General features: G+C 35.8%; 1 protein-coding gene across 4 annotated transcripts in view; it reads left to right on the forward strand.

The window, feature by feature from the left end:
- The first annotated feature begins 329 nt into the window (after nt 1-329).
- LOC117119920 overlaps nt 330-10721 on the forward strand; it is a 20227-nt gene continuing 9835 nt past the window's right edge. The window contains exons 1-3 of one of the 4 annotated variants that reach the window (XM_033264899.1): nt 330-603; nt 2623-2685; nt 3716-3840. In XM_033264899.1, coding sequence (XP_033120790.1) covers nt 3742-3840 — 99 coding nt within the window. In that variant the 5' untranslated portion in view covers nt 330-603; nt 2623-2685; nt 3716-3741. Of the gene's footprint in view, nt 604-2622; nt 2686-3715; nt 3841-5378; nt 5459-6474; nt 6600-10721 lie in introns of those variants that run through there. The other 3 variants (XM_033264900.1, XM_033264902.1, XM_033264901.1) reach the window with 3 other exon arrangements.

Here is a 10721-nt window from a genome sequence, read left to right on the forward strand (position 1 = left end):
GGGAAACTATATTTCGACCAACTGGTCGGATACCTCTCAGAGGTCTATAACCTACAGGTTTGCAGAAAGATTGCCTTCCACATCCATTCACTTATCACTCTTTTGTCTCCCCCCTGGCTCTCTGTATTTATACACATGTTGTAACTGAAAAGGGTAAAACACGCCTAAAAGTTTTACAAGCCATGCCTCCGATGTATTTTCTGGGTTTATAGTAAAATACAGGAAAGTTTATAGCGCTTAAAAATGTGACGCACCAGGCATACCTTCATATCAAATGGAATATCCCGTGTTTTATTTGAGTTGGCGCACTAGAGCATGGCATGAGATACGGGAAAAACCACACAACTTTGTGAGATTGCTGTACTTAGAAAGCTATTGTTCGCAGGATTGCAGCGTTGTAGATACCATTTGGATGAAATTTGATGGTGTAAATGCTTAGCGGGATATGGTATCATTATATTTTATCACAACAGTAACGGTTATAATATTGTGGTACTGATCAGCTCATGTATGTTAAATTTTCCTGAACTTTCGACTTCGTAGACACGGTTCTAGGCCTATAATATATATATAAAAAATATCCAGATCGAAGTGAATTAACCGGTATGTTATTTAAGCCTGGTTGCCTGTCGACGTAAAAGTCAGAATTTCTTTCGATTCATATACGATTCTTACGACTCTTTATACGCAAAGTTGAAACAGTGCTGACGTCAACGACGTTTGCGTTGATCGTGTTGGGCCGGAATCCGGGTCGTTTCGGCCCTGAGTCGATTCGGCCTGGGTCGATTCGCCCGGGTCGTTTAGACCCCTTTTGGGCCGAAACGACCCGGGCTAGAGAAGGCCGAAACGACCCGGGTCAAAAGTGGTTGGCCCTTATTGTAGTATGGAGCGCCAAGTACGCACTGTGGTTTATTTGGTTTCTGTATTTTTTAAGAGCTTTTTTTTTGTGTTTGAGTATGATTTATTTTGTCTTTTTTTACGATCCTTGACACAGGATTGTACATAATAATAATAATGAAAACTTTCAAAGCGCCGGTATCCGTTTAAAGAAAACGCTCACAGCGCCCCTCCACAAGAAGACAAAAATATGACCTAGGCCTAATACTTTTTTTTTTTTTTTTTCAGCAGTATGATTATTATTTAATTTTTACAATTGTTATTGTTTCGCCCAAAACGCCTCAGGTTACATATCATTCGAGCATCTGTCTAGAAAACAAATATTTGCAGACCTCCCCTTAGGGCGGTGTTATTTAAATCGGCCCCATTTTCAGTTCCCCTGTCGGACATCTCTGGATCCTTCCGGCAGGGGCCTTGTCCATATACCGTAAATGAAATATTAAAGCTTAAACAAATTTGAATTTTTTTTAAAATATCGGAACCACAGACGAGAGGTGAACACACGCGTACACATTCACTACCATGGAATGTGTTTGCACCTAAAAATAGCCAGTTTAATTTTATCATCTGACCTACCAGTACTTCACTCTTTGCAGTAGTGCACCCACACATTCATGAAGGCGGCATACAAAGGATGTCTGCTTCACCCTAAAGAGTACCGTGGGAACCTGTTTTTGGGCGTTTCTTTCCGATTTTTACAGTTGGTTTCCAATGAACAATAGGCCTTGTGAGTGAAATTTCCGGCTCAATATCAAAAGAAGTCTGAAACAGCCATTAACATTGTAGGCCTATACATTTTATTTAAACTATATTTGACTAGTTCCATTTATTTGTGTATTTTATAAACATGCCTAATCAAAATATGTATCGACAATGGAAAGAAGATACAAACCATGTGTCTGCTTCACCTCAACATAATTGTTGAAAACATTTCTTTCCTCAAAATAATACTGTTGGTTAATAATTTCTTTAGTTAATTTCTATGCAATGAGTGATTTTGTTGGCCTTAGGTTTACAATAATATATTTGCTTTATTTTCATTATCACATCATTCAGTATATTTTAATTTATTTTATATATGTATTGTTATAAATACAACATTTGGTAATGTAAATAGAGATGCAACAAACAAAAAAAACAACAAACTAATCCGCTAAATCAATTATAAGCCTACTTTTTATAAATCTAAATTTTATTGAAGCATTTTATAAACATGATCCAAATATGTATCGTATGGAAACGATAAAAAGAAATGTGTCTCCAAACCAATCAACTTGTAACATTTGCAATGTTTCTGTAAAAAGAAAGATAACACCATTTGATACTGTTGATGAACACTTTAATAATAATGTTACAGTAATATAGCCTAAGTTTTGTGTTATACTGCTTATTTTGCCACCTTGTTCTATTAAATTATTATTCGCGGCCGCACCTCGGCAGTCCATACACCACGGCTGAAATGCATGACAAAAATACCGACTCAGGGCCGAAATGACCTGTGCCGAAAGACTCGGGCCGAATCAACCCAGGCTGAATCGACTCAGGGCCGAAACGACTACACCATGGATAATCAGGATTTGGCTAACTGAAGGGCTGTGCTTGTTTGTTGTTTTTATCTATATTAATCATTTGTTTTGGATGCAAATACTCATATTTAGGCCTGATGATTTTTGATAAATGATTATCAATGATTATTTTTAGATTATCAATAATGATTATTTTTAGGTTATCAGATGATTATAAATCTTGAAGACGTTTGTACTGCAGACTATTTGGAAAATAATTGAGGTATGCAATAATTGCGTTCATACATAATAGAAATATGTTCTGTTGTATTAATAATAATATGATAGTTTACGACACACGTCACTTCGGTCCTCGTTGTTGTGTGGTGGAGGTTAAAATTTTATTTTTATTTAATATACTGTGATCTATAAAAAATGAAACCATGATGGTAGGCCTACAGTACCAGATTTGCGATTTTTAAATTACCAAAAAACACACAGCAATTGCTGTATGCCTAGGCCTAGTGTAAGCATGGACCTATTAATAGGTCCATGGTGTAAGCCAGGTAGGACCAGAAAGTCCATTTGAGAGCACTACACCTGAAACCCCAACCCTATAGAGGCCGGTTAAATCTATGGGGACACAATTATATGTACATCTCCTGGTCTAGTGCTAGCTAGTGCCCCGCTATGGCTCGGGTGGTGGAAGGGGGGGGGGGGGCCCGGGCCTACAATTGACAGGTGCATAACAGAATTACGTCAGAAAATTAAGGATTTTTTTATCTTTAATTTTTAAAAAGGAATGTATGAAATCCATAACACCTTGGCCTTGGTTTATCATTGATACAGTATAATTATTTTCATAGCCAGCTATCTACATACAGTAGGAGGAAAGTATTTGTATATCATCAAATAATGTCTGGCCTTTTTTACTAGAAATGGTAGCAGTAATGGAATTATGTAAAATGGTAACAGAATTACATCTCTGAAATTTTTCTTAAAATTTTCAATTGTTATATCTGCTTTAAAAAAAATAGTTTGTTAACACTTGCCATGTTATAGGCCTTAAAATAAGCCACTATACAAGTCAATTGGATGTCATATTCAAAACTTATGGCAACTTTCATTAGGTTAGTACCTACATGAAATTGTATAACTTTGAAAACATCAAGAATTTTTTGGCTGCCCATGCAAGCTGATTGTTGTTAATGATCATTTTATTTGGTCTTCTCCTGAGACATATTTGGATAATTTAAACGTATAGTAATATTTCGTCCTTTAAATCTTTTCTTCACTTTCATTTTATTTTCCAGGGTAACCACAAGTTGTGACCATCATCATGAAATGCCAGGAATGTGGAGAGATCAAATTATCCAAAGAGTTTCCAGCTGCCAAATTAGTTGAAACCTGCGATCACCCATCTCTGCACTGCTTGAGAGTAAGTATGGGCCTATCTACTACAGTTTTCATGGTTTTAATGCATGGTGCTTCAAGACCACTAAACACTCTTAATATAATATTTGTTTGACTTATTTTCAACTGCTGTAGTTTTTTCAAGCAAATTATTCATGCAACATGCATTTTAACATGTTTGAATCAAGTTTGAATGTTGGTACCTGTCTCTTATACACATCTAGATGTGTATAAGAGACAGCCATCGACGTATTGGTTTATTCAGTTACACGATATTACAACCCCTCCCATTTGACAAATTTGTAGTAACCAAGATCGTGCTCATCTGTATGATATTTTCTGCAATACACTGACTCGAATATAAGTGCTTACCTTATTGCAGATAGAACTTACAAGATAAAAGACGTTATTCATTTTCTCCATACTTGCTAGACCATATGTGCTTGCTGTCTTGACATCCGTCTTTTTCTATTTGGGAGTCAATATTACTCTTGCTAACAACGCGCAGTATGTTATTCTTAAACAGCATGTTTTGCTAGGCTGGAGTCAGGAGCTAAAGATGGTTAATCGCATTCAGTGTCTGTTGGCTTGCTCAAGAACAACTTACTGTTTTTCTGTGAATTACAACCATCACGATAATATCTGTCAAATAAACAAGAAAATACGGGAGGACGCAAATGCTGGCGATTTCTTAGCGAACTCTTCAAACGATTACATGGAAAAGGTGAGCAACAAATAATAATAATTGTATAATAATTCTAGTAATAATACCTGTCTCTTATACACATCTAGATGTGTATAAGAGACATTAGTAATTTCTTTAGTTAATTTCTATGCAATGAGTGATTTTGTTGGCCTTATGATTACAATAATATATTTGCTTTATTTTCATTATCACATCATTCAATATATTTTAATTTATTTTATATATGTATTGTTATAAATACAACATTTGGTAATGTAAATAGAGATGCAACAAACAAAAAAAAACAACTTGAACTAATCCGCTAAATCAATTATAAGCCTACTTTTTATAAATCTAAATTTTATTGAAGCATTTTATAAACATGATCCAAATATATATCGTATGGAAACGATAAAAAGAAATGTGTCTCCAAACCAATCAACTTGTAACATTTGCAATGTTTCTGTAAAAAGAAAGAAAACACCATTTGATACTGTTGATGAACTCTTTAATAATAATGTTGCAGTAATATAGCCTAAGTTTTGTGTTATACTGCTTATTTTGCCACCTTGTTCTATTAAATTACTATTCGCGGCCGCACCTTCGGCAGTCCATACACCACGGCTGAAATGCATGACAAAAATAACGACTCAGGGCCGAAATGACCTGTGCCGAAAGACTCGGGCCGAATCAACCCAGGCTGAATCGACTCAGGGTCGAAACGACTACACCATGAATAATCAGGATTTGGCTAACTGAAGGGCTGCGCTTGATTGTTGTTTTTATATATATTAATCATTTGTTTTGGATGCAAATACTCATATTTAGGCCTGATGGTTTTTGATAAATGATTATCAATAATTATTTTTAGATTATCAATAATGATTAGTTTTAGGTTATCAGATGATTATAAATCTTGAAGACGTTTGTACTGCAGACTATTTGGAAAATAATTGAGGTATGCAATAATTGCGTTCATACATAATAATAGAAATATGTTCTGTTGTATTAATAATAATATGATAGTTTACGACACACGTCACTTCGGTCCTCGTTGTGTAGTGGAGGTTCGAATATTGTTTTTATTTAATATACTGTGATCTATAAAAAATGAAACCATGATGGTAGGCCTACAGTACAAGTTGCGATTTTTAAATTACCAAAAAACACACAGCAATTGCCGTATGCCTAGGCCTAGTGTAAGCATGGAGGTCCATGGTGTAAGCCAGGTAGGACCAGAAAGTCCATTTGAGAGCACTACACCTGAAACCCCAACCCTATAGAGGCCGGTTAAATCTATGGGGACACAATTATATGTACATCTCCTGGTCTAGTGCTAGCTAGTGCCCCGCTATGGCTCGGGTGGTGGAAGGGGGGGGGGGGCCCGGGACTACAATTACAAGTGCATAACAGAATTACGTCAGAAAATTAAGGATTTTTTTATCTTTAATTTTTAAAAAGGAATGTATGAAATCCATAACACCTTGGCCTTGGTTTATCATTGATACAGTATAATTATTTTCATAGCCAGCTATCTACATACAGTAGGAGGAAAGTATTTGTATATCATCAAATAATGTCTGGCCTTTTTTACTAGAAATGGTAGCAGTAATGGAATTATGTAAAATGGTAACAGAATTACATCTCTGAAATTTTTCTTAAAATTTTCAATTGTTATATCTGCTTTAAAAAAAATAGTTTGTTAACACTTGCCATGTTATAGGCCTTAAAATAAGCCACTATACAAGTCAATTGGATGTCATATTCAAAACTTACGGCAACTTTCATTAGGTTAGTACCTACATGAAATTGTATAACTTTGAAAACATCAAGAATTTTTTGGCTGCCCATGCAAGCTGATTGTTGTTAATGATCATTTTATTTGGTCTTCTTCTGAGACATATTTGGATAATTTAAACGTATAGTAATATTTCGTCCTTTAAATCTTTTCTTCACTTTCATTTTATTTTCCAGGGTAACCACAAGTTGTGACCATCATCATGAAATGCCAGGAATGTGGAGAGATCAAATTATCCAAAGAGTTTCCAGCTGCCAAATTAGTTGAAACCTGCGATCACCCATCTCTGCACTGCTTGAGAGTAAGTATGGGCCTATCTACTACAGTTTTCATGGTTTTAATGCATGGTGCTTCAAGACCACTAAACACTCTTATAATATTTGTTTGACTTATTTTCAACTGCTGTAGTTTTTTCAAGCAAATTATTCATGCAACATGCATTTTAACATGTTTGAATCAAGTTTGAATGTTGGTACCGGAAGTTTTGCATGTGATGTCGGCCTACATGCATATTGTGAATTTTGACAATTTTGATATGACTCTGAAAAGCGTTGTTCTTCTCAAACTATTTTGTCAAAAACTCAGTGTAATGTTCTCTTTGCTGTACCCAGGATACATTAAAGTAGTTACTATGACATATTAAACACATGGCAACAACATATCTAATAACATAATTGATTATACTTGAAGAGCATTTTATTCATAACACCTTGTAAGATGGGGGAGTTGGAGACTGATATATTGTGTAGGAGGGTTTAAAGCTTTAGACAGAACATGCAGGCCATGGGAGAATGGATGGTCACATGACTAGCTTATGCAAGGGCAACATGAAAGGGTAGCAGGACTTTTGAGCATTTAGTTCTATTTAGTATAACATACATAAACAGTATGTTGACACTCAACTACAAAAGTGAGCAGAATAGTCCAGGGATGATTTATAAGCAGTTTGCCTTTTTAGACCATGTTTTGCTCATTATCTACTGTAGCTGTGGAAACAATCTTCTGACTTACAGTACTTTGCAAAATTCTTAGGGCCACTCACAACTCCACCTCCGTGGCGTTATTGACGCTGCCTGCTGACTCCAGATTACAGTAGTTAAGAATTTGACCAATCACGATTGTAATAGATTACTTTACTTTCCTACCTTTCCTGTGCACTCTATAAAAGAAATGGTATTAGGGGTTCTTTTTCTATTGCATTTTACTTAGTTTACAATGTATATGATTTGTTGATTGTGTTTTGTAAGATATTTTAACCTATTTAGACTGTATTAAAACCTGCAACACCAACAATTGTTCCACAATGCCAGCTAAAAAATCAGAAGTAAATTTGCTCATTTAAAATACAGTAATCATAAATGTTCACTTCCAACAATTCACAGACTTAAAAGTTTTCATCATGCACTATAAATATCTTACTACGAGTTGGTGGGGGTGGGGAGGCCGGAAAATTTATTTTTCAAGTTTAAAAACTTTTTGGATTAATTTACCCCCTATTTCTAACCTAAAATTTTTATCAACTCCCTCCCCCACCCCCTATTTATGGACCTACAACTTTTTTGAAACCCCCTCTCTCATTTCAGGGGTAAACTTTCTTGACTCTCATACCCCCCTCATTTTAGGGGTAAACTTTCTTGACTCTTATTTTAAATGGCTCGTAGCGGGGGTTGTGTGTGGGAAGGGGGGTGTCCCGGCACAAAGCGTGAGAGGACCACAGAGCTAATCACATAGGCCTGTGTTTTATTGTTTGTGTTCGTATCTCAATAGGCCAAATCATAAATGAGGAAAGATCATACACAGCTGACCATGTTTTAAAATACGTGACAGTGCTAAATTGATGAACCAAAAAACAATAATGCTACATTGTTAGGCCCTTCATTTGGTTTCTAAATTTGTACCAAATTTCAAACTTTTCTTGTCAAGCTCTTGTTGATTGATGGTAAAAATTTGTAACAATCTTTTCATGAGTTAAGAACCAGTAAAATTTTTCCCAGGCTCAGTGTTCTTATTTTTTGACCAATTTCAGGCTCAAAATGTTCTTATTTTGTTCTTATTTTACACACTTTTTAAATAGAAAATTATCATGTTGTACAGCAGTATACTACGTCACTGGAATGTAGATACAAATTGCCCCAGAAAAATTGGCCCCTGATAAAATGACCCAAAATGACAGGTATACCTACTGTACTGTATTATAGAGGGTATTACACAGTCACACCTATTGCACAAAAGATACAGATATAATTTTTGGTTCTTTCTATTTAAAAAAAAATAAATACCTGAGTTAATCTCAGCTTCAGTTTGTTCTTATTTTGTTCTTAATTTAAAGCAATTTCAGCCTCAGTGGTCTTATAAAATGTGTTCCTATTAAAAAAAAAGTAAGTGTAGTTGTAAAAATTCTTGAACCCCATGATGGTTATTTCGTACAATAACTACTGATGTAATCTGTGTCAAGTGCATAAAACTTTGCAATTTGTTACCTTTAGACCTAGGTGTCGAAATTCAAACTCTTCATTGACCAGATACATGTAAGAACACAATGTTTTTGTCTTTTCTATATAGGTCTACTAATGATGACAAGAAATGTACTGTACCAAATTAAATTTTCCAATGGTTTTAGCAGCCAAAATTTGCAAAGGACTGCAATAGTTACCCCATAAACTACGTTCCAAGCCAGAAAAAATAAATTCACAATAATAGACCCAATTTGAAGCTTTTCAAAGTGACAAATGCTCAGAACTGCATATTTTGTCCAGAACTTGCCACAGCTCGATGAATAAAATCTTTTTAAACATCTTTACTTGGTGCAATGTCTGAATGGGGTTTTTCCACCAAAAAATGAAGTCTCTAGATTTTGATATACTTGATTCCATACAATCACAAATGAGAGATGAAATCAAAGACTACCAGTTATCGAGTTCATGACTTCCGACCAATCATTGATACAAGCTTGCCAGGAGCAGACTGTTTGTGCAGTTTGTGAATTTGTAAAATTGTAAAATTGTGAAATTTTACATAATTGAACTTGCATATAGGGTTTCTTAAAGCCATTTTAGAAGGGAATAAGAAACTTTTTACCACACCCCCCCCCCCTCACCCCTGTTGAGATGCCAACACTTTTTTAACCCACCCTCCCTACTCTGGGTGCCAAAAATTTTAGTCCTTTCCCAAATATCCAAAATAAGTATTTAACTCTAGTCTTACCAAGCATTTTTGTAACGTTGTTAACCACCACCGCCCCCCCCCCCCAGCTTCAGATTTCCAAAATACGGGTCATATGTACACCAATTTAGTATCAGGGCAGGCATGAGTCGGACAACAAGAATATTAGGGACCACTAGTTCGTGGACAGACACTTTTAGAATAGGCTACTTCACCATGTACTTATAAAATGTCCGCCTCTTGACAATACGCAGCATATTTTATTAACAAATTGTTGGCACACAAAGAGATATCAAACAGAAAACCGACTAGGCCATGGTTATGCGCCGCACTGCTTGCATAAACTTTGAGTCACCAACACTGCGCGATTTATGGACAGTTTAAAAGTAAAAATTTAGGCCTAACTCAATATAAAATTTGTTATTTTCTGCAGTAAAGATGAAAATGAATTCTTAATTGTTAAATGTTAGCCAGATCTGTTGTAAGACCTACAGCAGGCACACATTTTCGCACGATATCATACCTGTTAGCCGTCAGGTGTCTGGGCCTGCTGCACGTGGTCTGTTTTACAATATAAATTCGCACTGGTGTAGTCTATAAATACCAGACATATTTAAAGACTTTGGGCGCACAGCCATTAGTTGATTACCATACTCGCGCGAATAAGCGCCCCATTTGAATAAGCGCCCCTCTTGAATAACCACCCTTCCTAACGTGAAAATTTTCTTAAGCGCCCCGTTTGAATAAGCGCCTCCTTCTAATTTGAATAAGCACCCCCGTCAGTAATATCATAAGATTTTCTTTTTAGCAAGTCAATAATCCAATCAATCCTGGACTGTTGTAGTTGGCATGATTTGAGCTGCAGAGTGGAAACACATTAGGTCAATATCAAAATGAGGATATTTCTCTTGGAAAGATGAGAGCTCCGATCCCTGGACAGACAGTATATTTCCAACTTAGCACTTTTTACATACTTGTCTATACCTAGTCCTACTCCTCTTTTTCTTTTTCCGACCTTTAACACATTCTCATCTGAGTTTTCAAGAGAAAATACAGTGATCCTGCCATCCTGCTAATCTCAATCGGCCGATGGCCAACAAGCTAACCACTATCCACCACCACTAATTGCATCTGCTATTTTTAGTTCCTATGCATGTAATGCAATAGGAACTATTGTAATCACTCTTGCTATTTCCTATGTTTTTTATTGTGTGTAGTGTGTATGTGTGTGTGTAGACATTTATGCAAATGCGCATGCGTC

This window comes from Anneissia japonica, unplaced genomic scaffold, assembly GCF_011630105.1.
Source record: "Anneissia japonica isolate Jap-2015-1 unplaced genomic scaffold, ASM1163010v1 scaffold288112_len223158_cov157, whole genome shotgun sequence".
Taxonomy (NCBI): Eukaryota; Metazoa; Echinodermata; class Crinoidea; order Comatulida; family Comatulidae; genus Anneissia; species Anneissia japonica.